Source organism: Melanostigma gelatinosum, assembly GCF_949748355.1.
Source record: "Melanostigma gelatinosum genome assembly, chromosome: 18".
NCBI classification, from domain to species: Eukaryota; Metazoa; Chordata; class Actinopteri; order Perciformes; family Zoarcidae; genus Melanostigma; species Melanostigma gelatinosum.
This window is the reverse complement of record NC_136651.1, coordinates 20,676,063-20,702,506: the sequence shown is the minus strand read 5'-3', so window position 1 is coordinate 20,702,506 and position 26,444 is coordinate 20,676,063. Positions and strand designations below refer to the sequence as shown.

At 41.8% G+C, this 26,444-nt stretch overlaps 2 protein-coding genes across 4 annotated transcripts; one reads left to right on the top strand and one right to left on the bottom strand.

Moving 5' to 3' along the window:
• The first annotated feature begins 1,768 nt into the window (after positions 1-1,768).
• lmnb1 (lamin B1) lies at positions 1,769-14,792 on the top strand. Its single transcript, XM_079288859.1, has 11 exons — positions 1,769-2,273; positions 8,663-8,819; positions 9,075-9,200; positions 9,693-9,863; positions 10,890-11,015; positions 12,013-12,233; positions 12,319-12,547; positions 12,752-12,856; positions 13,086-13,205; positions 13,428-13,529; positions 14,029-14,792. The coding sequence occupies exons 1-11, from the start codon at positions 1,918-1,920 to the stop codon at positions 14,068-14,070; spliced, it is 1,755 nt and encodes a 584-aa protein (XP_079144985.1). The 5' UTR covers positions 1,769-1,917; the 3' UTR covers positions 14,071-14,792.
• Positions 14,793-15,301: 509 nt separating this feature from the next.
• Positions 15,302-23,936, bottom strand: LOC306791941 (E3 ubiquitin-protein ligase MARCHF3-like). 3 transcript variants are annotated; one of them, XM_079288863.1, is made up of 6 exons: positions 23,526-23,936; positions 21,583-21,697; positions 18,502-18,702; positions 17,869-18,073; positions 17,527-17,742; positions 15,302-16,089 (listed from the first exon to the last, which is right to left on the bottom strand). In XM_079288863.1, the coding sequence occupies exons 3-6, from the start codon at positions 18,612-18,614 to the stop codon at positions 15,943-15,945; spliced, it is 681 nt and encodes a 226-aa protein (XP_079144989.1). In that variant the 5' UTR covers positions 18,615-18,702; positions 21,583-21,697; positions 23,526-23,936; the 3' UTR covers positions 15,302-15,942. The 3 variants fall into 3 exon arrangements, with proteins under 3 accessions (XP_079144989.1, XP_079144991.1, XP_079144990.1); XM_079288865.1 differs by lacking the exon at positions 21,583-21,697; XM_079288864.1 differs by lacking the exon at positions 23,526-23,936 and having other exon boundaries at positions 21,583-21,813.
• Between the last annotated feature and the right edge of the window lie 2,508 nt (positions 23,937-26,444).

The following is a 26,444-nucleotide window of genomic DNA, read 5'->3' as shown; positions in this document are numbered from 1 at the left end:
CATGGACAAAAGAAAAGAAAGCGTTCATCAGATGCCGAATATTTGTATTATTTCAGAAGCTTTTCATCCTGCCTATAACAGTCCGGACCAGTTTGAATAGAGACAATATAGAATATGTGTGTGCTGTGGACCGGTTTAATAGTTTGTCTTTGTGACAGTATCACAGCTAGAGTGTCTTTTACTCCACTCAGTGGTGGTGAGAGAGGTGGAGTCACATGACAAAGTAATGTGTTAACAAGACTTCTTACACAAGAACACGTCTAGCTTCTCGTGCATGTTATCACAGAAGATCTTAACATTTTTACATTAATATAGAATCTAAATAGGCAATCCTCTGGCATGTGAACACATTAAAAGCACATTAATAAGTTGAATTGTGCTGTGTTATCACTCCAGTGTTGACTGATGCTTCCACGCCATTGGCTTGCACGGCTGGGCCAACTCCCATGAAATGTAAGGGCTGACCCATGCTTACAGCTGCTGTCATATGTGACCTCTTCAATGGCTCTGTGTCACGTGACCTCAGGTTTTGGACTGTGCTGATGTGGATCCCTGACACATGACAATTATTTTTTCATTATTATTACTTGCATGTGGACATGCTGGGTTGACCTGAGGAGAGATGGATCTGCAGCCTGATCACGTTTGGTAGAATAATTTAACGTGATTCACCAAAGTGATGAACAATAACACTCACAACTGAATAACTGTCAAACTCTTTTCTTATCGACCAAGGTCTTTAACATTATATTGTCAAATCATTTTTTTTATTATAATCAGAAATGTATGAGCGGTGTTTAAAAAGAGAAATGCTGCATTGAAGGGAATTAAGAGCAGTAATACAATGTGGATGTGAGTACAGGGAACGCATTAAAATGCTATGAATGAATGTGTAAACACACTTTTACTGCTAAATATTCCAGATGTTAAATTGTTATAACTTAGCACACAAAGACCTAGAAATCTATCGCACAAGCTTATGTGAACAAAGGATCATAGCAGCGGTACAGCCAGATAATATTAACAAAAATACACCGATTTAAAGAATAAATAATTGAAGTAACATTTTAATAGAATAAAAAACACTTTGTGCATTTATGTTATTTAGCCAAATACGTACATTTTCCACAACTTTGCTGTTTCTAACATATCTATTTGGGGTGTCATGATCTTAACAAAAATGTTAGTCAGCCCATTTATTTTCGTGTATGAGGAATTTCCCTCTTAATTCAACCAAATGTCAGAAACTCCATCTCGATGCCTTCAAAACAAAGAGGGTTCCATATTTCAGTTTCATCTTTTGTTCAGTTTTTCTTATGCAGGATAGTTTGTTTGTTTTCAGCACTGCCGTTAGGCTTTAAGAGAGTAGTAGGATCCTATCTGTAAATTGAATTACTATATTTTCACTGTGTCTTTATCGTTATCTTGTCAGCCTTCGATAGTGAACGTGCCATTACGGGGAGAAATTATTTCAAACGCAGCCGTTATCAGAGGAGTCAGACAGCGCTTGTTATTGACGCCGGGACACTCGGATTCAACAAACCAGGTCAGCCCATGATGGTCAGCCGCTAAACCCAAGGTTTTGAACGCCTAGTCGACTCCGCCTACTCCGGACTATTTCGGCATATGTTGGTCCCAATTCCAAGTGAACCCAAAAGTTAAAACTGAGAGAACGCATTGCGTCGAGCTTCGCCATTGGCTAGTGGTACACAACGTGAAATATCCAATGAGCTGCCATATTAGGAAGCCAAACCCCTCTTTCATTCGGATAAGAAAAGACAGGACATACTTCCAAGATAGTTTTTCTGGCGTGCCGGTTGTTGTTGAGCGCCTCGATCAAAATCGGTGACCCCGCACGATCCGTATCTCGCTTTGGTTTGGTTACCGCCTTTGATTCGGGTTATTTAGTCTTCTACAATGGCGACTGCGCCTGGAACTCCGACCGGGCAGAGAAGCACGTGCGGCAGCGGCACTCCGCTGAGCCCGAACAGGATAACCCGACTGCAGGAGAAACAACAGCTTCGGGACCTCAACGACCGCCTGGCCGTTTACATTGACAAAGTCCGTAGTTTGGAGTCTGAAAACGATGTACTCCACCTGCAAATTAACGAGAAGGAAGACGTGAGAAACCGGGAGGTAACCGGACTGAAAGCCCTGTACGAGACCGAGCTAGCCGATGCCAGAAGGTGTTTGGATGAGTCCTCCAAGGAGCGGGCCTGGCTGCAGATTGAGCTGGGAAAGATCAAATCCGACCATGAGCAGCTTCAACACAAGTAAGACGTTAACCATGGAATCGTGTTGAACGGTCAAATACGGTCAGGCAATTTGAATCATTATCTAAAGGCTAACGTTTTTATGCTGCTCACTTTGATTTTCGAGCCAATTTTGCAACATTAACGTACGCACGTAAACCCGTGTAGTGGGGGCTAACGTTACGTTTTATCGTCCGGTGAGCGCGAGACTCAAACTCTGCTTTTATTTTTATATATATATATATTTTTATATATATATATATTTATATATATATATATATATTTTTATATATATATATATATATATATATATATATGTTGTCTCTTCGTTCGTTTTGCAGCTAGTATGAAGCCATTATTTGATGGCATTACAATCAGTGAAATTAGTTAATAATAATTATAAACAATATAAAAAAATGAATGACCTCACCCGCCCACCATTGTCTGTTACTGAAAGAGAATACATGTCAACCCGGATTTTAAAATGTAACTTTTACCACGTCTTTTGTTAAGTGTACACATGACTAAATGCGTTTAACGTTACTAACCTGAACAAACAGTTTATTTGGGGAAATGTACCCGTTGGTTAATGAGACAGAGGGGGGGGGGGGGGGGGCATTTTCAAAAAATTGGGGGCATTTTTTTGAAACTTGTGAAATAACGTTTAACCTTTGTTCAAAATAATACATATAAAGTTACTTATTTAGGCTTACAATATATGAGCAAATGGCCATAATAAGACTATTGGGCAGTAGTCTACAGATTCAAAGTGTTTTCTTAGATTTATTTAACAAACATAAATCAGACAATCATATTCAATTTTATTCTTATTTTTTTGTGGTTATTTATTATTAAAAGTTTTAAACAACTATTAACAATTATTAAGTCAACGATGCCTTGATTACATAAACATCAGTCATTGTGTGGAATGTTTGAGAAAAACATTATTACAATTTTTTTAAATGTTCCATTTGAAGGTACAAATTCAGTTCAGAGTTTTTACTTGGTAAAATATCTTAATTGACTGTCAAGTCAGGTTTTATTAATTTCCAGCAAACCTCAAATCAAAGAATAAAGACACTTTACGCACAATTTAGGTGTATTTTCCCTTTAACTCACGAGATGCAGGTAGCATGTTCATTGTGAATATAATTCATTTAATCTAATTTCCATTATTTCCATTCCATTAACATTCCCACAAATACATTGCCTGTTAGTTGTTGTTGTTGTTGTTTTATTAGAGAATGTTAGTTTTGTCCCCTAATGAATAATCGCGTGGCGCGATAGCCTATCAGCGTTGAGTTGCTCCCCCTGTCATCACTGGCTTCCTGCTGTTGTTGAATCGGGAAATAAATCCTGTAGCCATCTGTGTTCACCCAGAGCTCTACGATACCTCATATCAACAGAGACCGGACCAAACTCTGTGTGTGTGTGTAAACCATACGGTACAAACAATGAATAGACGCTGCCGTATTTACGTCTACATGACGTTGTTGAGTGCTGGTGGAGCTGCTACGATGTTAGCATAGCCTAGCACCGATCCATCAGAGCTCCATTGAGAAGACCAGTCACCTACAAATCGGCATCATTACGTAGTTATTTCGGAGTCCCTTTTTGTTAGAGAAGACAAGTACAAATCGGCATCATTATGTAGTTATTTCAGAGTCTCCTTTTGTCGGTTTATTTTCCGTAGACTCACAGCCAAATCAGTTTATTTTGTGTTCCTACAGCTGTAGTAAACAGCGACCGGTGGCTTGCTAGACAGTGAATACAGCTCGATACAATCCACGGAGCTCCTCTGAACAATATTATGAACCAGACATGACGGCGTTTGGCATTCCGATGTTTGAGGGACTTCCACAACACGTACAAAGCAGCAATTGTCCTTATTCCTTTCATGGTTGATAGCGGAAAGAAATTACTGCCAGGTGAACGGCTTCCAGTCGATAAACCACGCCCCCTCTCCGGCGCTACGCGATTTTGCAGTGTTTGGTGTGAACACAACCGGTGGCGCGTTGGACGTGATTTTGCAGTGCGTCAAAAAATCAACGCGACCGGTGTGAACGCAGCATTACACACAACTGTGTGTGTGTGTGTGGGGGGGGGGGGCCCAGCCCAGCCCAGCCCTCTGACAGTCGATCACAGGTGGCTGTCACCGCCTGGGGGGTAGGGGCAGAGATGGGCAAAGATACATCAAAATGTATCTTGATACAAAATAGCCCTCACATAAATGTATCAAAATAAAATACTGGTGCCAGAAAATGTAACAAAATACAATACATGTATTTTGTATTTAAAATATAGGAAATGCTTTTTCTGGATTTTCCGTTTTCTCACAATTTGGTATACCAGGGCATTCAGGTTTGGGCTATATAATGTACACAAAGCTCTGGTGAACCACACAAGAAGGAAGAACAGTCACAGACTGTCAGTGTAACTAAGCACATCTGTGCTTGTTTATTGTCCTCCTTGAACATCATCTTGCTGAGACATGTTGTCCACCTGGCCAACTGTAAAATGTATGAAATAATAAAACTAAGAATACTTTCATAATATGCCTTTTAAATAAAATAAATTGGATATTTCGTGTGTGTGTGTGTGTGTGTGTGTGTGTGTGTATACACACACACACATGTTCTTCTCATGTCAAGTACAATAAGAGCTGGATTAAAGAATAACGGAAAGCTTTTGAAAAATGTGTATCTTAAAAAAAAAAGTAATTCATTTTAGAAACATTCATTTCACTGAATTGTCCTCCAGCTTTAAATTCAGTTCATTCAGGTGTGAAGTGATGTCAATAAAAAAAGCCACAATATAATATTTTTGTCTTCTAAAAAGATAAATCAGTGAGCATGGACTTTATGTGTGGTTATTAAACCACTTGTTTCAGCTCTATACTCTCTGGTAACATCATTAGTCAGTGAATTAATGTGTTAGGATTCTGATCATATTGGGCTCTTATGTTTATTTTCTGTGTCTTCATTTAGATGTGAGTGGGTAAGTTTGTTCAAGAGAGTTGTGATTTGTCTCATAGTGTCTCTTCATTTGCCACTTTTATCAATAGTTACGGTTTCTGAACATATGAGACATGCTGGTTTTAACTGCCTGCGGGAAGAATTAACATGAGTCTGTTCATTCATGCTTGTAAATGATATTCTCTCTGAACACGTTTCTCTTATTGGAGAACGTCATGTGAGATAACCTCTCTGATTCGTGCAATGTTCCTGCTCTTGTTTCTATTTCCTCGTCCCTCCCAGTGTGTCACGGTGTGCGTAAACCTCGCTCAGTCAGGAAACTTGTCAGAATACTCACATTTGATTGGCTGAGCTTTACAACGCATTGGTCGGTGTCTCCTGCACCGCTGAACAAGTACCGTAACGGCTGTATAAGATGCGCCGCTTAAAAGTAAAAACTCGCTGCCTAATATGTATGATTCCGAAATATCGATTTTAGGTCCTGGGTCCGGATGCAACTGTGTCTGGGTCCGGACCGCGGTCCGCCAGTTAGAGAACCCTGCAATATGCTATGTAGCCAGACCCAGACATAAATTATACATTAAGCTAGTTGACAGCAGTCACATTCAGATAAAATATTTACCTTGACAGACAATCCATTGAACTGGAAGATCTGAAGACTGAACTCGTGAACTGTTTTTTGATTGGTGGAGAAAGTATTTTGAGTATTTTAAATACAAAATGACTCCACTCTAAAGTATTTTGTTAGAAATTACGTTTGATTTTTGTCGGCCCTATCAAATACAAATTACAAAATACTTAAAAGTAATTGAAATACGTATTTCAAATACAAGTAATAGAAATACTGCCCATCTCTGGGTGGGGGGGGGGGGGGGGTGAGAACAGAGTGGTGACTACAGTCAGACTCTCTGCTGCATCAGAGCAAAAGTAGCACATTTTTCAATTCATTTATTTAATCGTCAAAAAGAAGGAAAATTAAAAAAGCTATTCCAATAATCCCAACAGTGCTGAATTATAATTGAGCTAATTAGAAGATCCCTGGTATCTATGATGCAGTGACTACAGACTCTGGCGTCAAATGGCTTATTGTGTCTAATCATTGATCTAACACGTTAGGCCTCCCTTTAACTGTCTTAAGGCAAGGCAAGTTTATTTGTATACCACATTTCAACAACAAGGTAATTCAAAGTGCTTCACATAAAACCATTAAAAGCATCAAAACATAAGGCAAAAGAAAATGAGATTTAAAAACAATTAAGAACATTCATTAAAACATTAATAAACAGTGCAAGAAATAAAATGCAGTAGTGAAATGCAGGAAATTGATTAATATATTAATTGAACGTGGTTCAATTAAAGGCAGCAGCAAACAGAAAAGTCTTCAATCTTGATTTAAATGAGCTGAGGGTCTCAGCAGACCTGCAGCTTTCTGGGACTTTGTTCCAGATATGTGGAGCAGAAAAACTGAACGCTGCTTCTCCATGTTTAGTTCTGACTCTGGGAACAGAAAGTAGACCGGTCCCAGACGACCTGAGGGGTCGGGATGGTTCATAAGGTAGCAGCAGATCAGAGATGTATTTTGGCCCTAAACCATTCAGTGCTTTGTAAACCAACAGCAGGATTTTTAAGTAAATTCTTTGTTGGACAGGAAGCCAGTGCAAAGACCTCAGAACTGGAGTGATGTGATCCACCCTCCTGGTCTTAGTGAGGACTCGAGCTGCAGCGTTCTGAATCAGCTGCAGCTTTCTGACGGATTTTTTACAGAGACCTGTAAACACACCGTTACAGTAGTCCAGTCTGCTGAAGATAAATGCGTGGACAAGTTTTTCCAAATCTTGTTGAGACATAAGTCCTCTAATCCTTGATATATTCTTCAGGTGATAGGAGGCTGATTTTGTAATTGTCTTGATATGGCTGTTCAGGTTGAGGTCTGAATACATAACTACACCTAGATTTCTGGCTTGGTTTGTGGGTTTTAACATCAGTGACTGAAGCAGAGCGGTGATTTTCAATTGTTCGTCCTTGGTACCGAAAACAATTACTTCTGTTTTATCTTTGTTTCATTGAAGAAAATTCTGGCACATCCAGTTGTTTTTGTTCAATGCAGTTACCTAGTCTTAACATAATAATGGTAACATATTTTCTTCTCAAAGTATTTGTTGTGTACTGGTGTGGTCCTACTGAGTGTTCCTGTGACGTGAGAGCCTGTCGGTCAGTGGTTTTGCCTCTTCGCTAATGTTTCTCAGTAAACCGTGAAAAGCAAGCATACTGCTCTGCATTCCACTCATAGTTTGTCCACTTCAGCCCCACCCGCCCACCCTAACCCTCAGGCACACCATGAGCAAAAAGCCGCCCTCTGTCCCAGCAGAGAGACGGCTTAACTCACAAACCCAATGACACTGATCCACTGTTGACTTATTAACCCCGCCTCAAAGCTGGGAAACAGACGTCCAGCATGTTTTTTCGAGAGTGAAATATGTGGCTTTCATCTATATTCCAGATATAATATATATAATTTTTGTTTATTTTTTTCCTTATAGAATTCATGACAAAGTACATTTATTTTGAATAATCAAAACAGGAAAAATCTGATAATTGGGCTAAAGTAAAATATTTTTGCAGTTCATATAAGAAATAACAATATTTTCTCTTTCACTCTCCTGCTTGTGAGCCGTTGTGGCCACCAGAGGACGCTGTTTACTCATGTGAAGTTCCTGAAGGGCAGGTGACGCCACTGTTCTGCTCTCACTGATTGAGTGAACAAAATATATAAAACGGCTCAGCATCTCGATTTATTTTGGGGCTGCACACTCTGCACCAATTATGCCTCTACCTTAGTTTTAGCCAGGTGTACCTAATAATAAATTGGCTGATGTATGTTGCACTGCATGGGCCGCCATAGCGTATAAACGGAGTAAAGCATATTGATCAATGAAGCACACAGGGTTCAATAATGGTGCAGAAAAAGGGAACGCAAGCTAAAGGGCAAAGCTTTAGTATGTGGTCCGCTGACGGGACAACACTAGAGGACCGACTCAGCAAAATAAGTCTGTCATCCATAAACGTACTGTGTCCATCATCTCATCTACTTGTGTGCCTGATGCCTTCTGGGAAGTGTAAAGTTGAGGCTTGCAGTGGAACAAATTAATATAATTGTTACACTTTTAATTGTGCATCTTCAGTGAGCAGAGCTTCTCTTCATTGCTCCGCCGCTGCCCGCTGAGAGCAAACACCGACTCAACGCTGCTGGAGGCCATATTGTGCAAAAGACGGTGATAAAGTGCAAAGAATTCAAATAAGAAGAAAAACGGGAACAAAGAGTTTGTGGAGGTGGCTCACCACCCCCTGTGCTTGGCTTGTCAAAAGCGTAGTGTTGCAATGTAGCGGTTATTGAGACGGCTCTAATGCTCTCATGTCTTGTCACCCTCCTTCCAGCTACAACAAGAAGGACTCTGAGGCAGCAGGAGCTCAGGCCAGGCTGAAGGACCTGGATGCTCAGCTGAACTCTAAAGATGCCATGCTGGCTACGGCGCTGTCTGAGAACAGAGGCCTGGAGGCCACGCTGGCCGACCTGAGAGAACAGCTGCAGGAGGTGAATATGGTGTCTGGAAAGATTCCCTTATTTGTGTCTGTTACTTAGGAGTAAAGGAGTGATGCAGAGGGATCAATTGTGCGTATTAAAAACAAAAGTATGTTTTTGATTATGCCTTTTACATCAACAAAATGTTATTTGTGATTGGTTCTCTCGTTTTCTCTTGAGAGCTGTTCCGTACTCGCTAAACTTAATAACCCTTTTCTGTTCATCGAGACTTGTTTTCATAGCGTGACCTGTTTTGTGCGTTGTCAGCTGGATTCAGATCTGGCTCAGGCCAAGAAGCACCTTGCAGATGAGATGCTGATGCGAGTTGACTTGGAAAACCGCTGCCAGAGTCTGACAGAGGAAATGATCTTCCGTAAGAGCATGCAAGAGGAGGTGAGAATTCTTCTGAAGTAAACAAGACTGTCACCGAGGGTATGGCCTAGTGTAATGGTACTGATGCAGAACGCTTGTATGGCTGAGCATGTCTGACTGAGTTATCGGTCATCTGAAATGTAACGTACGGTCTCAATCCTGCTGAATGGTGTGCACTACTTTGATCATTCTCTATTCTACATTAGCCATTCTGGAGAGCAAACTCTTTATTTTTATTTTTATTCTTTTGACCAGAGTGAAAATGTTGTTTTTAAAAGTGTAAATGCCCACAAATATGGATTGAAGCAGACTATTTTGTTAAATAAAAACATTAATTTGGGAAATTACATCGATCTTTTTCAATAAATGTTTGACTTTCCAACTCAAGACTTATTGGAAATGTTTGGATCACATGATATTAATTTGATGAATCACTTTCCCAACCCGTGTTGATTAGGACCGGATCAGACTTGAGAGGACTGTCTGAATGACTGTGTGCTGACTGTGTTACAGGAAGTGAAGGAGGCCCAGCAGCGGTACACCACCCAGCTGGTGGAGGTGGACTCTGGCCGGAAAGTAGAGTATGACTATAAACTGACTCAGGCCTTGACTGACATGAGGACTCAGAACGAGGAGCAGATCAGGCTCTACAAGGACAACATGGAGAGCACCTACGTCACCAAAGTATGAACTCACACTCTCAGAATAATGCAGTCCAGGTGAAAGAGTGTGTGCCAGCTGTGACAGGAGGAGGAATATGTGGCTCTTGAAGTGAATTTCTAAATATCACAATATAAACTGTGTCTGAGGTGTCTCAATAAGATTTAATCAAAATGCAGCCGACCAATCAGAGATAAGCTATTTCCGTGGACATGGTGCGTGTGCGTGTCTGTATTGTGCCTTGGGATGGGTATCGTTAGGATTTGAACCATCTTAGACTTTGAGCTCGGCCTTACGAGTGTTCCAGTTCAGCCCAAAGGTTCTGGACAGGGTTCAGTCCAGTTCAACCATTGTTTCTATAGACCTGGCTTTGTGGGTGAGGACGTTGTCATATTGAAACAGGACAGAGACGAGCACAAACTGTTGCTACAAAGTTGTCAGAACACTGTTTGGAATCTCATTGTATGCTGGAGTAATAGGGCCCAGACCAAACTCACACAAACATATTTGGACAAAGTTATCTTCTTACAACTTCAAATGTTTCAAAACAACTCTTGGTTTCTCTTGTTTTTGCAGCACTTTTAAAAGTGCAGATTTCACCCGAGAGTCTTCTGCTCACAGTTTTACACGACAAGCAGAGTAATCCACATCCACTGGGCCTTTTTATGTGATTTAGTAAAAGCTACTTTAGGATCAGATGACGTGGAATTAATTTGGCAGCAATCAAACCAGAAAAACACAGCTGGTCCTACTGCATGTAATACTGACACATAATAAATGATGTAAATGTCAAAATCCACTCGCACGCTTTCTGTAGTTGGTTGACCGACCTGTTTAAATCCTCCTACACAATATGCAAGTAATTGAGTTTTTTGTTTTTTTCCAATCTAGTGAACCTATAAGTAGACTGTCAACATACCAAGCAACACATAGCTAACTTAACTTCCTGTGTGTCAGGAAGTGACTGACACTGCTCAGTTCCTCTTTAGGGTGCGATGAGAAGGAAACTGTGTTGCTGTCGTTTCTCAACCCCCCCGTGTCTGTCTCCAGCTGGAGGACCTGCACCGGCTGTCTGAGATGAATGGAGCGTCGGCCAGCATGTCCCGAGAGGAGCTCAGAGAGTCCAGCCTGAGGATCGACAGCCTCACTGCCCAGCTGGCAGGAATGCAGAAGGAGGTCGGCATTTTATTTTACTCAACTTTTTAATTCTTTTAAAATTAGAACTTGTGTCCAAAGCGGTGGTCTTTGATAGAAGCCGGCCACTTTTATCTCAGTGTCTCATCTTACCTCATGCAGCTAAACCAAGTTTATTTTCCAGAGCGGCGACTCTGCCGCTCTGTTTATTCAGTTCATCAGAATCTCCTCGTGAGGTTGTGGCTGCAGTTGGATTAAATGTTCTCGCCATGATGTTGTGTGACATCACAATGTGAGGTTAAACTGTGCCTCCAGGCCTCTTTAGTGCTTACTAAGCACTGTTCTGAACCCACAGTGAAAATGGTCTACTGGGCTTTAGAACTGTCCCTTTTGTAAAATGTTTGGTCCATCATTCATCAACTTTCATCCAACATCCAACTTCCTGTACACATTGTTTGCAGACATGGACAATTTAGCCTAAATGAGAAGTTACAGATGAAACTATCGCATCACCCGTAGTATGTTTTTAAAGGGATGCGTTCACATTGGAGGGATTAAAATACCACGTGCACAGCAGTGCATGTAATTCTCAGCTCTACATGGCTGTAACTGTTCTCACGCATTGACACATTTTGAATCCCTCAGACATGAAATGAATACATGTTATCCTTCAGAGGTTTGCTAAATGTAGCAGTCCAGGTTGGATTTATTTTGGTCTGATCCGGTCATAGTGGAAGTACAGAGAAAGAGAGAATAATAAGCCAAATGGCGTAATAAACTTCTTTTTTAAAAGCGCAGCGATTAAAGCACAGGTACAATTATTTTTTTTTTTTTTTTTTTTTTTTTTAGCACGTCATTTTTAAGGTTGCATGTAAACAGAAAACAGTATTTTGAGCCCTGCATGGTTTTCATTTTCATCCGACCAACGATTTTAACTGAAGCTGGTATCAAAGCTTTTAAATGATGATGATGATGATGATGATGAAGTGTTGGCCCGCTCTGACGCCTCAGACTCTGACCTCCCTGTGTCTGTATTCAGACCCGTGGTTGGCGCGACCGTATCGTGGAGCTGGAGGCGGCGTTGTCTCAGGAGAAAGACCGGCGCCGCAAGCTGCTGGCAGACAAAGACCGTGTCCTGGCCGAGATCCATGCCAAGATGCAGCAGCAGCTGAACGACTACGAGCAGCTGCTGGATGTCAAACTGGCGCTGGACATGGAGATCAATGCCTACCGCAAACTTCTGGAGGGAGAAGAAGAAAGGTGAGTGACCAGAAAGTTTGCGAGAAGTGATGGCGCCGTTTCCATTTGTGACACCTGCTGAGCCTAACTGCCCCCCCCCCCCCAGGCTGAAGCTGTCTCCCAGTCCTTCAGCTCGCGTCACGGTGTCTCGAGCCTCGTCCAGCAGCCGCAGCGTGCAGACCACCATGGGGAAGAGGAAGCGCATCGACGTGGAGGAACAGGAAGCCAGCAGCTCGGTGTCCATCGCGCACTCCGCCTTGGCCACGGGACCCGTCTGCATTGATGAGATCGACACCGACGGCAAGTTCATCTGCCTCCACAACACTGGAGACGAGGTGAGCTTCTTAGATGGTGCATGTTCCTTACACTACCAGAGCACGACGTATATTTAGAATTCATGAATGTCCAGACGATCAGATGAGACTCTGTATAATGTTAGTGGGGGACGCCCCTAGTGGAGATACAGCTGAACATCTTCTATTGAGAGATCCGGCAGAACTAACTGACTTCTTCATTATGTCAATGACTGTCTGTCTCAGGACGAGGCAATGGGCAGTTATGAGATGATTAAAACTATTGGAAATGCCGCAGCCACCTACAAGTTCACACCCAAGTATGTCCTGAAGGCGGGCCAGAAAGTCACGGTAAGAGTTGGTCTTCAGTTCACTTCGAATCATTTTCTGTTCAGGAGTGATGTTGTCCTCACCAATGTGGTGCCGCCCTAGTCTCCAGTAGCTTACTGTTCAGTCTTTGGGTCTGGTTGTGTCTCAAAGGTGTGTGCGGTGTTAAACAGTGGGGCTGTATCCTTGCCATTATACACGTGTGTGAATACTGTGTTGAATATGAGGAGGACTTTGTGGCTGCTTTGCTCAGGTCTGGGCGTCTGATGCTGGTGTGAGCTCCAAACCTCCTACAGATCTGGTGTGGAAGAACCAGTCCTCCTGGGGTTCAGGGGTGGACGTCCAAGTGGCGCTTATCAACACTCAGGGAGAGGTGAGACCACACACACACACTGATCGATCCACCATCTCCATCTATGAACTCTCATCAACCCCGTGTGTTCAGTCTTTACACGCTGGCTGCTTTTCTTTACCGTCTCTAGGCCAGAGTGATGGTCACCATCATCCTCACTTCTGTTCTGTGTAACCAAGTACTGTTGGATTGGATTCTTGTTGGTGGAGATGTAATGCTGAGGGACGTGTGTGTGTGTGGCAGGAGGTGGCAAAGAGAACCACAACATACAAGACAACAATAGAAGAAGAGGAGGAGGAGGATGATGGAGTGGAGGCGACTGATGAAGGACTCTTTCACCAGCAGGTGAGAACATCAGCCAGATAAAGGGGCCGTTCACATGTTGTGTGGAGAACACCAGCCGGGGTCGATGTGAAAGCTTGAAGCACATCAAATATTCTGAGATGGAACGGTAACTTGTGCTCTCTTCATTTACTGTCGACGTTTTTTTACGGAAGAAAAAAAGATGTCTACCAGCTCTTGATTGGTTGTTTCTCGTCACATGACGCGCAGCGCGTGCAGCAGCATCTACTTTGATAACAGTGCGTTTGAGGGCACAAAAAAATATGACATGTGAATAAAGTCAAACTACTAAATGTGCATATGATTACAAATATTAATATAAGGTCCGTGCCACACAGCTAGGATAGAAGGTGAAATAGGAACGTAGCTCTGATGCACAGACAAGAAGCTGCCGCTTATCTTCTGACCTTTCGGAACATTTCGGCTCTCCTTCTAACCCGCCATGGGGATTGTTTTGCTGAAGTTGTCAGCCAAACATGTGAGTGTTTGTGTTTGTGTGCAGGGGGACCCTCGCACTGCAAAGAGAGGCTGCGCCATCATGTGATCGCACTGCACCAACCGCCCAGCCAGTCTGCTGCCAACTGTAATACTAGAACTATTTTTCTATCTTTTGTAGCGCATTCCATTAAATAAATGGTTTTATTTCTCATTTAAAAAATGCAAAACTGCTTTTGGTAGATGTATTTTCCCCTGAAAATGCTAAACATGGTGAATGAACAGTTTGTAGTTCAGATTGTTTTTAAACTGTGAAACAAATAGCTAAACTCCAGGACCGACTTGTGTCTTTTAAGAAAACAAGTGATTTTGTTTTTTAAATGGAGTTTAATTTTGTTTTCTTTTGTATCTTGTTATTGATGCTATATTTTAGGCTACAAGAAAAGCCACGGGATGTTGGAGACTCGATTAGGTGTAATATTTACAAAAATAGTGATTTTTAAAAGTGGACAGAATAAGGACAAGACAAAACGAGGACAAACTATTTGGCATTCTTCTAGTATCTTTAGGAAAAAGAAAATGTTGTTTGATTGTATTCAGAAGAGGCAGTTTGAGTTTGTCAGCAGTTGTTGGGTTCTCTTCTTTAATGTATAAGATAATTAAACACCAACTGATATTCTACTCCCAGCTGTGAGTTCACTCCACTAATGGAGAAGTGTTGATTGTGTTCTTTACTTTTGATATTTGAAGTACTTTTTGTGTGTTTGTGTGTTACTATGCATGCTGTGCCTGTAATCATCATAGTTTAATGATTAAACAAGTTTTCTTGTACTTGTGTTTCTTATTTCATGCATCAATGTAACGTTCTATGGAGAACACGGCACAGGATCCTTAAGAATGGGGTTCTAAGAGAACCGGTTATCATTTTTACTTCTCACACGGGTTTAGCTAATCTGCAAAACTAAAAGGTTACAGATGGCTCCTCGCTGCCCACATGGAGCTGCAATGAATTATGGGATCAGTTTTCTCAAACACCTTCATGTGAAGCGTCCATGTGACTCATTTAAAATCCATGTTTACATTCATATTTTATATTCAGTTTTCAAAAATACGCTTCATGTAGGACGCCTTCTGAATCTTTTATTCAACTTGTTGTGTGAAGCATCTCTTAAAGTATTTCATATGAATATAATTGAGATTACTCTACATGAAGACCTATTTGCTCAATAAAATGCCAGGCTTTGTAATATGTACTGTGGACTGGAAAATATATTGTGTGGAGAGCTAATATATGAATGATTATAGATTCATGTCAGACAACATACATGGGCCACACCAGCTCAACTGTACACTATTTTATTTCATCACACATGAAACAGACCAATAACCAAATGTTTCAAATTAAAAATAACCTTTGGTTTAAGTGTGTCACTCCTAAGAGCCAAAACCGTCCATCAGACCGACTGTGCACGAATGTGGAGCAGCAGAGGACTTTAAGGCTGAGCTGGACTTCAGTAGCCTCACATGAGCCTCACAGACTAGAACCGGTGACTAATTTCACATCAAACTCCTCGTCCATCTTTAGTAGCTGCTGCAATACAGCACCACTCCGTCCCTTCTTGTTTCCAGTGGCTCAACGGTCTGGGAAACTGATATTCCACTTCTCACCGACATGGGAAACTGGACCATTTCCAAAAAACGTTCCTTTGAGGCAATACGAGAGCCATGACGTCTTCATCATGGGTACGGTGCTGTTGCTGCAAGTTCCACTCAGTGTTTCACCGCCTGTCCTTTGATTGTCCAAAACACTGCAGCCCATTGTTATTTTGTGCACAGGTCCTTTACGAGTTTCCCCATGAGTTTGGAGGATTAAGTGCTTCTTACTCGCGGCCAGTCACACATGTGATGTCGGCTCTGGCAGAGCGTCTCAGAGCGCTGCTATAAAGTGCAGAGAGCGTCCGTGTCCTGATGAGAGCCCGTCTCAGACCACAGAGTCTGTGGCTGGCTGCTTCCCTCGCTGTGAGTCCCTCGCTGTGGATGCTTCGCTGCGTGACCGGGGGAGGAGGACCACTATCTGATTGGACCGTCTCCACTCACTGTACAGTCGACAGTGATACCTGAGAGACACCTGCAGACGACACAACGATGTAACTGTGAACCTTTTTTTTTATTGCCATAATATTACAGAAGGAAGTCACCTATTGGTACAGGAAATATGTTGTGTACAGCACAATACTGCCTATTAGAAGCATTCAAAATATAATTAACTGTTCCTTAAATGCTCTTATTATTAATCAAATTCCAGTAAAACTATTTTGTATAGTGCTTAATTTATCGAAGCCCAACATCAGCCACGGTTGTGGTTCTGCTCTCCATCAGTATGACGTCATCTTTTAGATCGGTGAACTGTGGACTCTGGCTGTAATCGTGTGCTTGGAAGGAGAGAAATGACGCAGCGGTCGATGTTCTTTGGGCCGTGGCGGAAGCACCGAGAAAGATGGACAAGTACACCAGATGCTGCACTAAAAACATGTTGGTGCATGTCATGTGACAGGTACACAGAATAAAGTATTTCCTAGCCCTGCTAGCGGTGTATGCAACCATGTGGTCCAGCAGCCTAGACCGGCACACACAAGGAGACATTGAGCTTGATGTGCCTCGTCCTGACGTGTTTTTTGCAGGTTCAGATCAAACTGGATGATGTCAAACTGTCTAAACACAGCTGTGCAGGCTTATGGAAATATAAGGTATGTGCCCCACTCCCCTCGTTACAGGAAATATACACCACCCGCCTCACCCGGAAAGCCACTCAAATCGCAAGCGACACCAGTCACCCTGCACATAGTCTGTTCAGCCTCCTACCCTCTGGAAGAAGGTACAGGAGCCTCCGCTGCCGCACCACCAGACTAAAGAACAGCTTCACCCACCAAGCTGTCAGGACACTGAACTCTCTCCCCTCACTCCCCCCAATCATATCCTCCAGCCTGACGGGAAGCTGAAGCTGACCCCCCCCCCCCACCCAGGAATACTCTCAGGACTAACCCCCCCCCACCTAAAAAAAACAAACTCTCAGGACTTTGAATTGAATGAACTGTCTTAGCACCAGCTCACTTTATTATCTTATATTAATTGCCCCTACAATATTAATTATTATATTAATTGCCCACTTTTCACACACACACACACACACACACACACACACACACACACATTATTATATTAATTGCCCATTTTTTCCCATTATTATATTAATTGCCCACTTGCCCCTACATTATTAATTATTATATTAATTGCCCACTTTTCCCGTTTTTATGTGTATTGAACGTTCCTATGTGTATTGAATGTTTTATTGTAGTATAGTATATGTTTTAACTAGGATATCTGTCTTTACCTAGCCTAGGAAGTGTTTTATGTGTCGTGCTTGCACTTTTATGTTCCACCGTGGGAGAGTGGGAAACGTAATTTCGATTCCTTATATGTCCTGACATGCAAGAAATTGACAATAAAAGCTACTTTGACTTTGTAATAAACACTGCATGACACCCACATGCCTCAGCCTACTAACCAGGGTCCAGAAGAGGTAAATGGCAAAGAGGGCAACGGTCAGCGCGATGAGTCCCACGGCCTCCAGCCGGCTGGAGAAGTGAAGGTGATCTATGGCGCCGCGAAGGCAGAGCCAGCCAGAGATGGTGGCCAGAGGGGTGATGAGCAGGAAACACACCATGTCGCCAAACAGGGTGCGCCGGGTCTGGGTCTGACGGAGACCCGGGTGCTGCAGCCACTACTCCCCCAACAACAATGAAAGCACAGTCAGGTTGGTAAAGAATCAGCAAACTGAGCTCTTCTCATACTGCGGCTAATGCGAGCGGCTCCTGTGAGCGGCTCCTGTGTGAGCGGCTCCTCGTACCTCGAGCAGTGGCCTGGACTTCCTCTGCACCGTGAACTGGAAGTGGCAGAGCTCACAGAAGCTGGTTCCTGAGGCAGACAGCCAGTGCTCCAGACAGTTGCGGTGGATGAGAGCCAAGCTCCCGGAACAGTCACAGGGCGACAGCAGCTCCTCCTGGGCCCCGCTGTCGTGACAGATACGACACATGGAGGTCTCCGGACCGGCACTGAGGAGAAGAGGAGCCGGGTGAGATACTCTGATTTCGTTTGGTTTGACCATGAGAAGATGTCATTTATGGCTAAAGATATTCAGGAAAGGTTTCCTCTGGTAGGAAACCCTGCCGTTTATTCTGCCACCATGTTGCTTAAATATTGGTGACATTCTAATGTAAACAAACACAACGAGCAATATGGAGGTCAGCAAAAATGATGACGGTCATGTCCATTTGTTGTACGATAAGTCATTAATGTAAAAATGATCCAGATCGTGTCCATATAACGTTGATAAGTCGATGACGTAACTACCGTGACGGGCCTGAATGGGCCTTCTGGTCCCGGCTGGTGTTGGGTGCTATAAGAAGGGTTACTCGCCTCAAGTTGACAGAAAATGTACAAACAGAATTCAAAACAGAATAAAATTCCGGCCATGACCTACCACTGTTTGACGTATGCGTCCAGCCCCGGAGACGTGAGCTGAGCCTCCAGCTTGGTGGACAGCGGTGTGTAGTGCTGAGGCTGCTTGCTGCTGGACGCGCTGCATTCTTCCATGGTCTGTCCTGGGAGAGGAGGCTCATCAGAGCCCACACATGAGCTCAGAGTGCGGCTCCGGTCGGTAGCTCTCGTGGGCCAACAGGCACTGGTTTGACAAAAAATGTACAGTGATGGCACCATGTTTTCTTTGGCAACCATATCATCTGCTCACAGAATTGTTTCAGTTGCTGCTGTGTTCCTTGTGGTGCAAATCTAAAAAAATGCGCTACAGGAATGTTCTACTGCATTTGTTTTGTTTGTCATGTGTTTATTGTGGTACAAATGGGCTACAACAGCATCTCGTTGTGCATCTCTGTGCTGCATGATGACAGTAAATGATCCTTGAAGACAGTAGAATGCTGGACACAGACCAAAGGTCATACTGGGCCCCTATAGAAACCAGAGCAACCTGATCACAGAGTACAAAGCACTCTTTATTACTCAAGCATTCATCTCACGCCAGTCTTTTCTATTGCAGAAAAATGAGTTAGGCAGTCAAGCAGACAGAGTGCTGTCATACATGTAGCACGATGCACCAGAAACACTGAACTGATTCTAGTTGGTCCTGTGTACAGATTGTAAAGCCCTCAGACTAATTTGTGATTTTGGGCTGTACAAAATAAACTGAATTGAATATTACAGTCTACATAGTCCAATCCCACTGACTCTACCAGAGACAACTCAGCTCCGTCTAGTGGAATGAAAAAGCAATAGTTATCAAAAGGCTGAATTTGTATTTGAAATATGAATAGTTTATAGAATAAAAGTGCAATACTTGCCGTCCATGTGTCGGTACAATATTAACACGCAAAATATCACCATCCTATGCTGTATCTCAATGCATCAGAGTTAAAAAGAACTGTCTGAATTAAATATGGTATGAAACTTTCCTGAGGTATAAATGAGGTACTATGAGATGAAGTATTAAGTAAACAAACATTGTGAAACTGTCAGCAATGGCCCAAAGTCATACAAAACCAGGGAAGCTGTTCATGAAGAATTACATTTTGAGAATATGGAACACAACATTATTTCAACCCCTAAGATTGAATATATAACATTTTGGCCAGTGTATATGTGGCCCAATGTCATACTGTAATAAAACAAAACTCAGCTGCTTCTAAAGGCGGGAAAATAATCCATCCCCAGCACCTGACACAACTTAAAATAATCACTTATTACTCTCACTGAACACAGCAGCAGTAAATACAGTGTAGTTCACAGCAGAAGCAGGAAGCTGGTCTGTAAACTTTGATTGACCAGTTGGGTAATAATTAACACACTCATCAGTTCCTCTTCCAAATAAGTTGGTTTCACCAGATCCTGGGTTCAGGTCTGACTCCACCCTAGTCATAAAAAGTGAGCTTTTTTTTAACTTATGCTCTTATTGGCAGTGTCTACTGTAATTGCTGCATGTTTTATATCATTCTCACTCTATGTATCATAGCATATTCATATCTTGTTTTTTATTCTACATTCTGTATTGATTCTAAATATAGCTGTTCATTCTGTGTATACTCTATACACTTTACTTTATTGCACTTGTGGTTAGATCAGTGGTGGGCCGTCAGGGCCAGCTAAGCCTTCTCTGCTGGCCTAAACAGAATCACAAAGTTATAGCTGTTTTATCATTTTTCACAAATTCACTACATGTATTATAATTGTTTTTCCCATTAGCTTATTTTGTCATTGCACAGCTCCTGTCTTCCTCTGCTGCTCTGCTTCCAGCACAGCTTGTTTCAAGGAGAGCTCTTATCCAATCAGATTCAGCCCCTATGTCTCTATGTAAGGAGAGAGGCCCGATGCCCGCTAGAGAGCCTTTGTAGTTTAAGTAAATGGGGACGATATTGTTGATTGTTATAGTCTTCAACCAATCAGAGCTTTAGTTTGACATGTTGGGCGTATTCTTTGACGTGCCATTGGCACCGAGGCAGCCTCCAAAGTAAGTCTGCATTAACGTGCACCATGATTGGTCAGTGGGCCAGCGTGTGACTAATGTGAAATTTAAGGAAGCTGGCAGAAGTTAGTTGGAGTAGTAAGAGTTCAAATTGAAAGATATGGGTCGCGCCGGCGGAGGTGGGATCCCGGCCCCGCTGCGAATCCGCTGCGAATCCGTGGATCCGCTGCAGGTTTGCTGGATTGATGTGTCATGCTTTGTTATATAAATATTAGTGTTGGGCAATGATTAAAATATTTAATCGCGATTAAATATTTTAATCGCATGGATTAATCGCATGGATTTTTTGCGATTCATCACGATTAATCGCATTGTTATGGCAAAGTTCAACAATGAATTATAAAGTAGTGTATTGCGCACTTTTATTTTAAAAGTACTGCTACATGAACAAAAGGGCAATAACATTTGGTTCACGAGATGCAGGTAGCATGTTTCATACTTCATGTGAATATAATTCATACTTTCCTGGCATCTTATTCTGAAAACCGGATGCTCGTCTAAAGAAACCGGATGTTGTGTCACGTTAATCTTTCCGCTGACTTTCAAAGTCCTTCGCTCGCTCCGGATCTGTGCCGTTTAAATGCGTTTACCGTGAATTTCAGCATATAGGTGCTGTAAGAGCCATTTTGTTGTTTTTGTTTATGTACAACCTCCCACCACATGGGGCCGTAGTGGCGCTGTGAGTCAGGCCACAGGTAATAGAATCAGTGGGATCATTGGACACAGGTGTTGCTCATAGGTGGAAGCAAACTGTTTTTGAGCGTGCAGATGTAACAAAGGCAAGTGTTATGATTTATTGGTTTAATGGAGAAATGCATAACTGGAAGAGAAAGTGGTGAACTCTGATTATGTGAGGAATAAAATACCTATATTCGAAACTGGATGTTCGAAACATGTTATTTATGGCACGCGTCAGAACAAGCATTACAGCAACCATAGTGACTTTTTTATTGGGAAGCAACGGTCACTACAGGTGCACGAACATGTAAGTGTCTGCTGACTTTAGATCTGAGTGTCTGCTGACTTTACCGCAGCGATGTCCAGTAGTATGCAGGGAGAGCAACAGCTGGTGCAGCTTCTCTCTTTATTTCTCCCCCCCCCCCCCTCGACCAGAAGCGGAAGTTGCCTTTTCTCTACGGCAACCCTGAAGGGACATATCATCTCAATACAAAACGATAAACATTAGACAGTCTAATAATAATAAATTCAAAATACATACCTGTTTTTTTGTTGTTTTTTAATTGTTATTATTATTTTTTTTCCCCCAATCTCAAAAGGCTCAAGGACATACACACACGTTCATTCTCACACACACACACACACACACACACACACACACACACACACACACACACACACACACACACACACACACACACACACACACACACACACACACACACACACACACACACACACACACACACAGTTTGCTGGCTTTTATCCCACTGTTGTTCATCCTCTTGTTGTTATATATATATATATATATATATATATATATATATATATATATATATATATATATATATATATATATATATATATATATATATATATATATATATATATATATATATATATAAGACAAGAGACATATATATATATATATATATATATAAGACAAGAGACATATATATATATATATATATAAGACAAGAGACAAAACATATATATATATATATATATATATGTTTTGTCTCTTGTCTTTCAATTAAAAAAAAAAAGATTTTTTATTTATTTCTAATAAATTAAAAAAATGAGTTAACGCGCGATAAAATAATTGTCGGCGTTAATTAATGAATGCGTTAAAGCGTTTCGCGTTAACTTCCCCAGCACTAATACAAATATATGTGACTGGTTGTTATGACTTTGTTGTTGTCATTGTGTTAATTACGTTGGTTTGACTGTGCATTGTCCGTTAATGACGCAGCGTCCCATCATGCACGGATTCATGTATCTGCACCGTAGTAGGACAGCACAGAAGGCCCAGGCATAAAATGCACGGCCGGAACTGGGTAAGATGCTAAACTGCTTTTAGTGACGTAGATACTCTGTATAAGTCTCTGGTAGCGGCAGTGGCCTGTCAATCACAGTAACCCTGCCCGAAATCATACCCTGCTTTATGGTCTATTTGACTCTAAATGGACCATAATTTACTAAATGAACATCATGCTGTATTGAAGAAGACTTGAAACTAGAGATTGAGACCATAAACTCATGTTGAGGGAGAGGAAAAGGCAGACCTGGTTCAACGAGGGTGCAAAAGCATGCATTGCACCCTCAGTTTAATATTTTTAATTGAAATTTGAATAATAAATGGCAAGCTTTAGCTGGTAGGCGCATGCTTTAACCACATTAAAGGCCATTTCCTGTGCCAGTTTTGGTTGGAGGAGAGGAAATGGGAAGTAATAGAGTCACTAATTACCTTCTGTTATGTAGTGACTGTTTTGAATGTTATGGTAGTCAGACCAATAGAGGGCTCTCCTGCTATTTGCCTCGTGGGAGGCTAGAGTGGCCTGCATAGTGTTGCCACCCAGCCAGGAGAGGCAGCACTATTACCAGGATGCTCATGTTGTAACGTTGAGTAGTGTTACCTGAAGATCAAGTCTCTGCATCTAATAATTGATATCCGAAGATATCACACGTTTGATACAAAGTGATAAGTAAAGTGCTATTATTACTTTTTCAAGAAGTAACGTTAATAAGTAAAAAGTAACTTGTATCAGGGTCACAATGAGCGACACATTACAGGGTGCAGCTTTAAAATATGAAGGCTAATTCACAACAGACATGTCATTAATGTAGCAATAATGGCGACATTCAGTTTCATAAAATATGTTGAAGTTCGGTCTTCAGTGTCCTCATCATTCACTTCCTTAGTATCATAGCGCAGGTAAAGTAGCACGGCCACCAACAGTGCTAGCTAACTAACCTAGTTTAGTACAGGAGATCAGACAAACACAATTACTTACAGTGTTATGAAGATGTCCGGTTATGACTGGCACAACAACAGCGGAGGAATGCACCGACAGTGACTAACGTTAATCAACAAGTTGGGGAGTTTGGTCTCTATAGCGACGTCTGCTGTGTCTCACGCGGACTCTCGTCACGTTCTGGTTCTGATGTTTACCGTTAGCTACCGCCGTGGGACACGCGGAGAGTCTTCACATCAAAGCAGTGAGCCGCTCTGTTTTGGTGACAGCGCACATGGGAACATTAACGTTACAGCGGGCCCAACTGTTAGCTAACAAGCCACACCTTTCCGCTATTTATTTCTTCTTTAAGTCCCACACACTTGCCTTCAGTCGCCGTCCTGAGTCCACACTGCCGCCCGGCTGATTGGTAAAGAATTATATTAACTGACAAGTTCCCCTCCTCGCTTTGTACCGTTATGAAGTCGCTCTGAACTTCCGCTTTGAGCTAAAAATGTGTTGTTCGACTGAGCTATAAACGACATTTTGCCGTTATTTAATCCTGATAGGCAGACTTTCTCTTTAGGCGCCGTACACATTCCCTCTGGATGTCTTCTTATAAGAGCTCTTAACAGTTAGTTATCTTAAAATACACATTATTGTATTCCTTAAGCATTTGAATGGTGGAGGAGTTGTGGACAAACCACAGACTGTGAATAGAGACGTACAGGGTCTAAAGGGATGTCTTGCCTGTGAGGCGAGACTTAGGGCACCTCACACATCTAGCCGGCTGCTGTCCAATCTCACCATTAGCATCCCTGGCTGCATCCTTCGGAGGCTGCATTTGTAGACCGGTTGCGTCACAGCGGCTGCGACTAGGCTGTCCTATTTGGAAGACCCCTTTAAATGCAGCCTTCTGCTCCCAGATTCAGGAGCTTATAACATCACATGTTTGTTAATAGTAGAAGTAGCTGACAAACTAGCTAATGTTACCGGCAGCTCGTCTGCCTACATCCTACCGCAGTTAGACTTGGAAAGTAACTTTTAATGCCTTCGCTTTCAAACCTCAGAGGTTGACTAATATCTTACTGAGATTGTGACGATTTTACAGATATTTATACTTCATATTATGTCCATAAACTGACCAACAGGAGCTCAGGTAGACAAGTTGTAACCCTGAAATATTACTTTAAGTCTGGTAACGTTACAAACGCTGAGATTAATTACGCGGATAAACTGAATTTGAGTATTTTTCTCCTTTTGTTTTGCGGTGTGAAATAAAACTAACTCTACATTTTGTTTTGTTATAGCGAGCCAGGAGCTGAGGGGGGAGAATGATGGCCTCTTCACCGGGGACAAACATTCAGCAACCGTAGCTTGGAATTTAGACATTAGTCCTTTTGTAATATCTCCATTTGACCATCCTGTACTTAAGGTTACAGTTACATTAGCTCTAATCATATATTACAGTAAAATTAGCTCTTATCCTAAATAAAGTTTTTACTAATACGACAACCAGTAGAGAGGACAATACCCTTCTAATTTGTTATTGTTGCTGTCACAGAGATGACACTTTATATATATTAGTGCTGGGCAAGTTTACCATTACATGTTGACTTAATTTGTAGGGTGGTGCTATCGGACACAATTAAGACATCATGAGGTTTGAACATTTGAACAGGAAAGAACTTGAAGTCTTCAGTATACATACTGTACTGTATTCTACAGAGAAGGAAAAGTGAACAGACCAGTGAACCAGTTCTCTTTGTATGGCTGCTTTTATTTGTTTGTCAAGGGACAAACCTCAGGGCTCAGCAGTTCAGCCGGTAGCTGTCAGTGCAGGTTCTAGTACTTGTTCATAGATGAAAACTAAATATGAAAATAATACAGATCATTTGATACCATCACAGCGAAAGTGTAGAAGGTGAGGGATACGGATGGTTCTGAACTCCATAAAATGAGCAAGACATTTATATCGGTGACATGGATGACTTGCTATAGTGCAGACATTCATTTTGCACTGCTCTCCCAGTGGGCCTGACATTTTTTAAATGTTTCCAACGTGAATGTAGGAAACATTCTCTCGTCGTTGTCGACGAGGCCCTTTGGTGAATATAAGGAAGTAGAGCCTTTGTGGGATGTTTGGAATGTTAACGTTGACATAGAATCATGATACAAAAGAGTTGTGAAAAATGTATTGTGAACCTTAGTTCCTTTGACACTTCTGGTTTGTGACTGTGAGTCAACTTGTGCACACTTGACAGTTGCATGCCAGCAAATTGAATGTATTCTAGAGACTTGCCGAAATGACTCTTGCTCAGAGGATCACTCCACCAGACTTTGGACAAAAACGACAAAATATCACAACCAATGGCCAGACAGACAGGAATTTTCTGGAATCTCAAAGGCTGTTTCCAAATGATATCGGTGTCCCCGTCCTGTCCTCTAGTACCGCTGTCAGGTGAAAAACTTCCCTTTGTACAGCGAAGGGTGTTTATGTTGGGGTGGTTCTAATGCAATAATAGTAATGATCTACTTTATTTATAAAATACTTTTCTTTACAAGGTTCCAAAGTGATTTACAGAAAAAACAGCAGATGAACAACACAACCAACAGTCAAATACAAATGAAAACAACATAGGGATTATGAAAACATAAAAATACAGGATAAAATGAAGATAAAAAATATGTTTAGAATAACAAGTGAGGGATGGCAAAATCCAGCAATGAAATATTCATTAATGCTTTTCTATAAAAGAAAGATGTAAGAGGGGATTTAAAAACACAAACGATTGGCTGAATATTTTAGATTATGTTTTATATATTACATTATATATTATTTCAGAGAAACATGAGTTAGACACAAGTTAGAGCTTTATCCTCTGCCTTTAGAGTGCTTCATTTGATCAAAGAAACCTTTTTCTGTTGCTACTTTGCCTTGTGCTCAAGAAGACTGGAAGTTTCAGCTGAGAAACATCT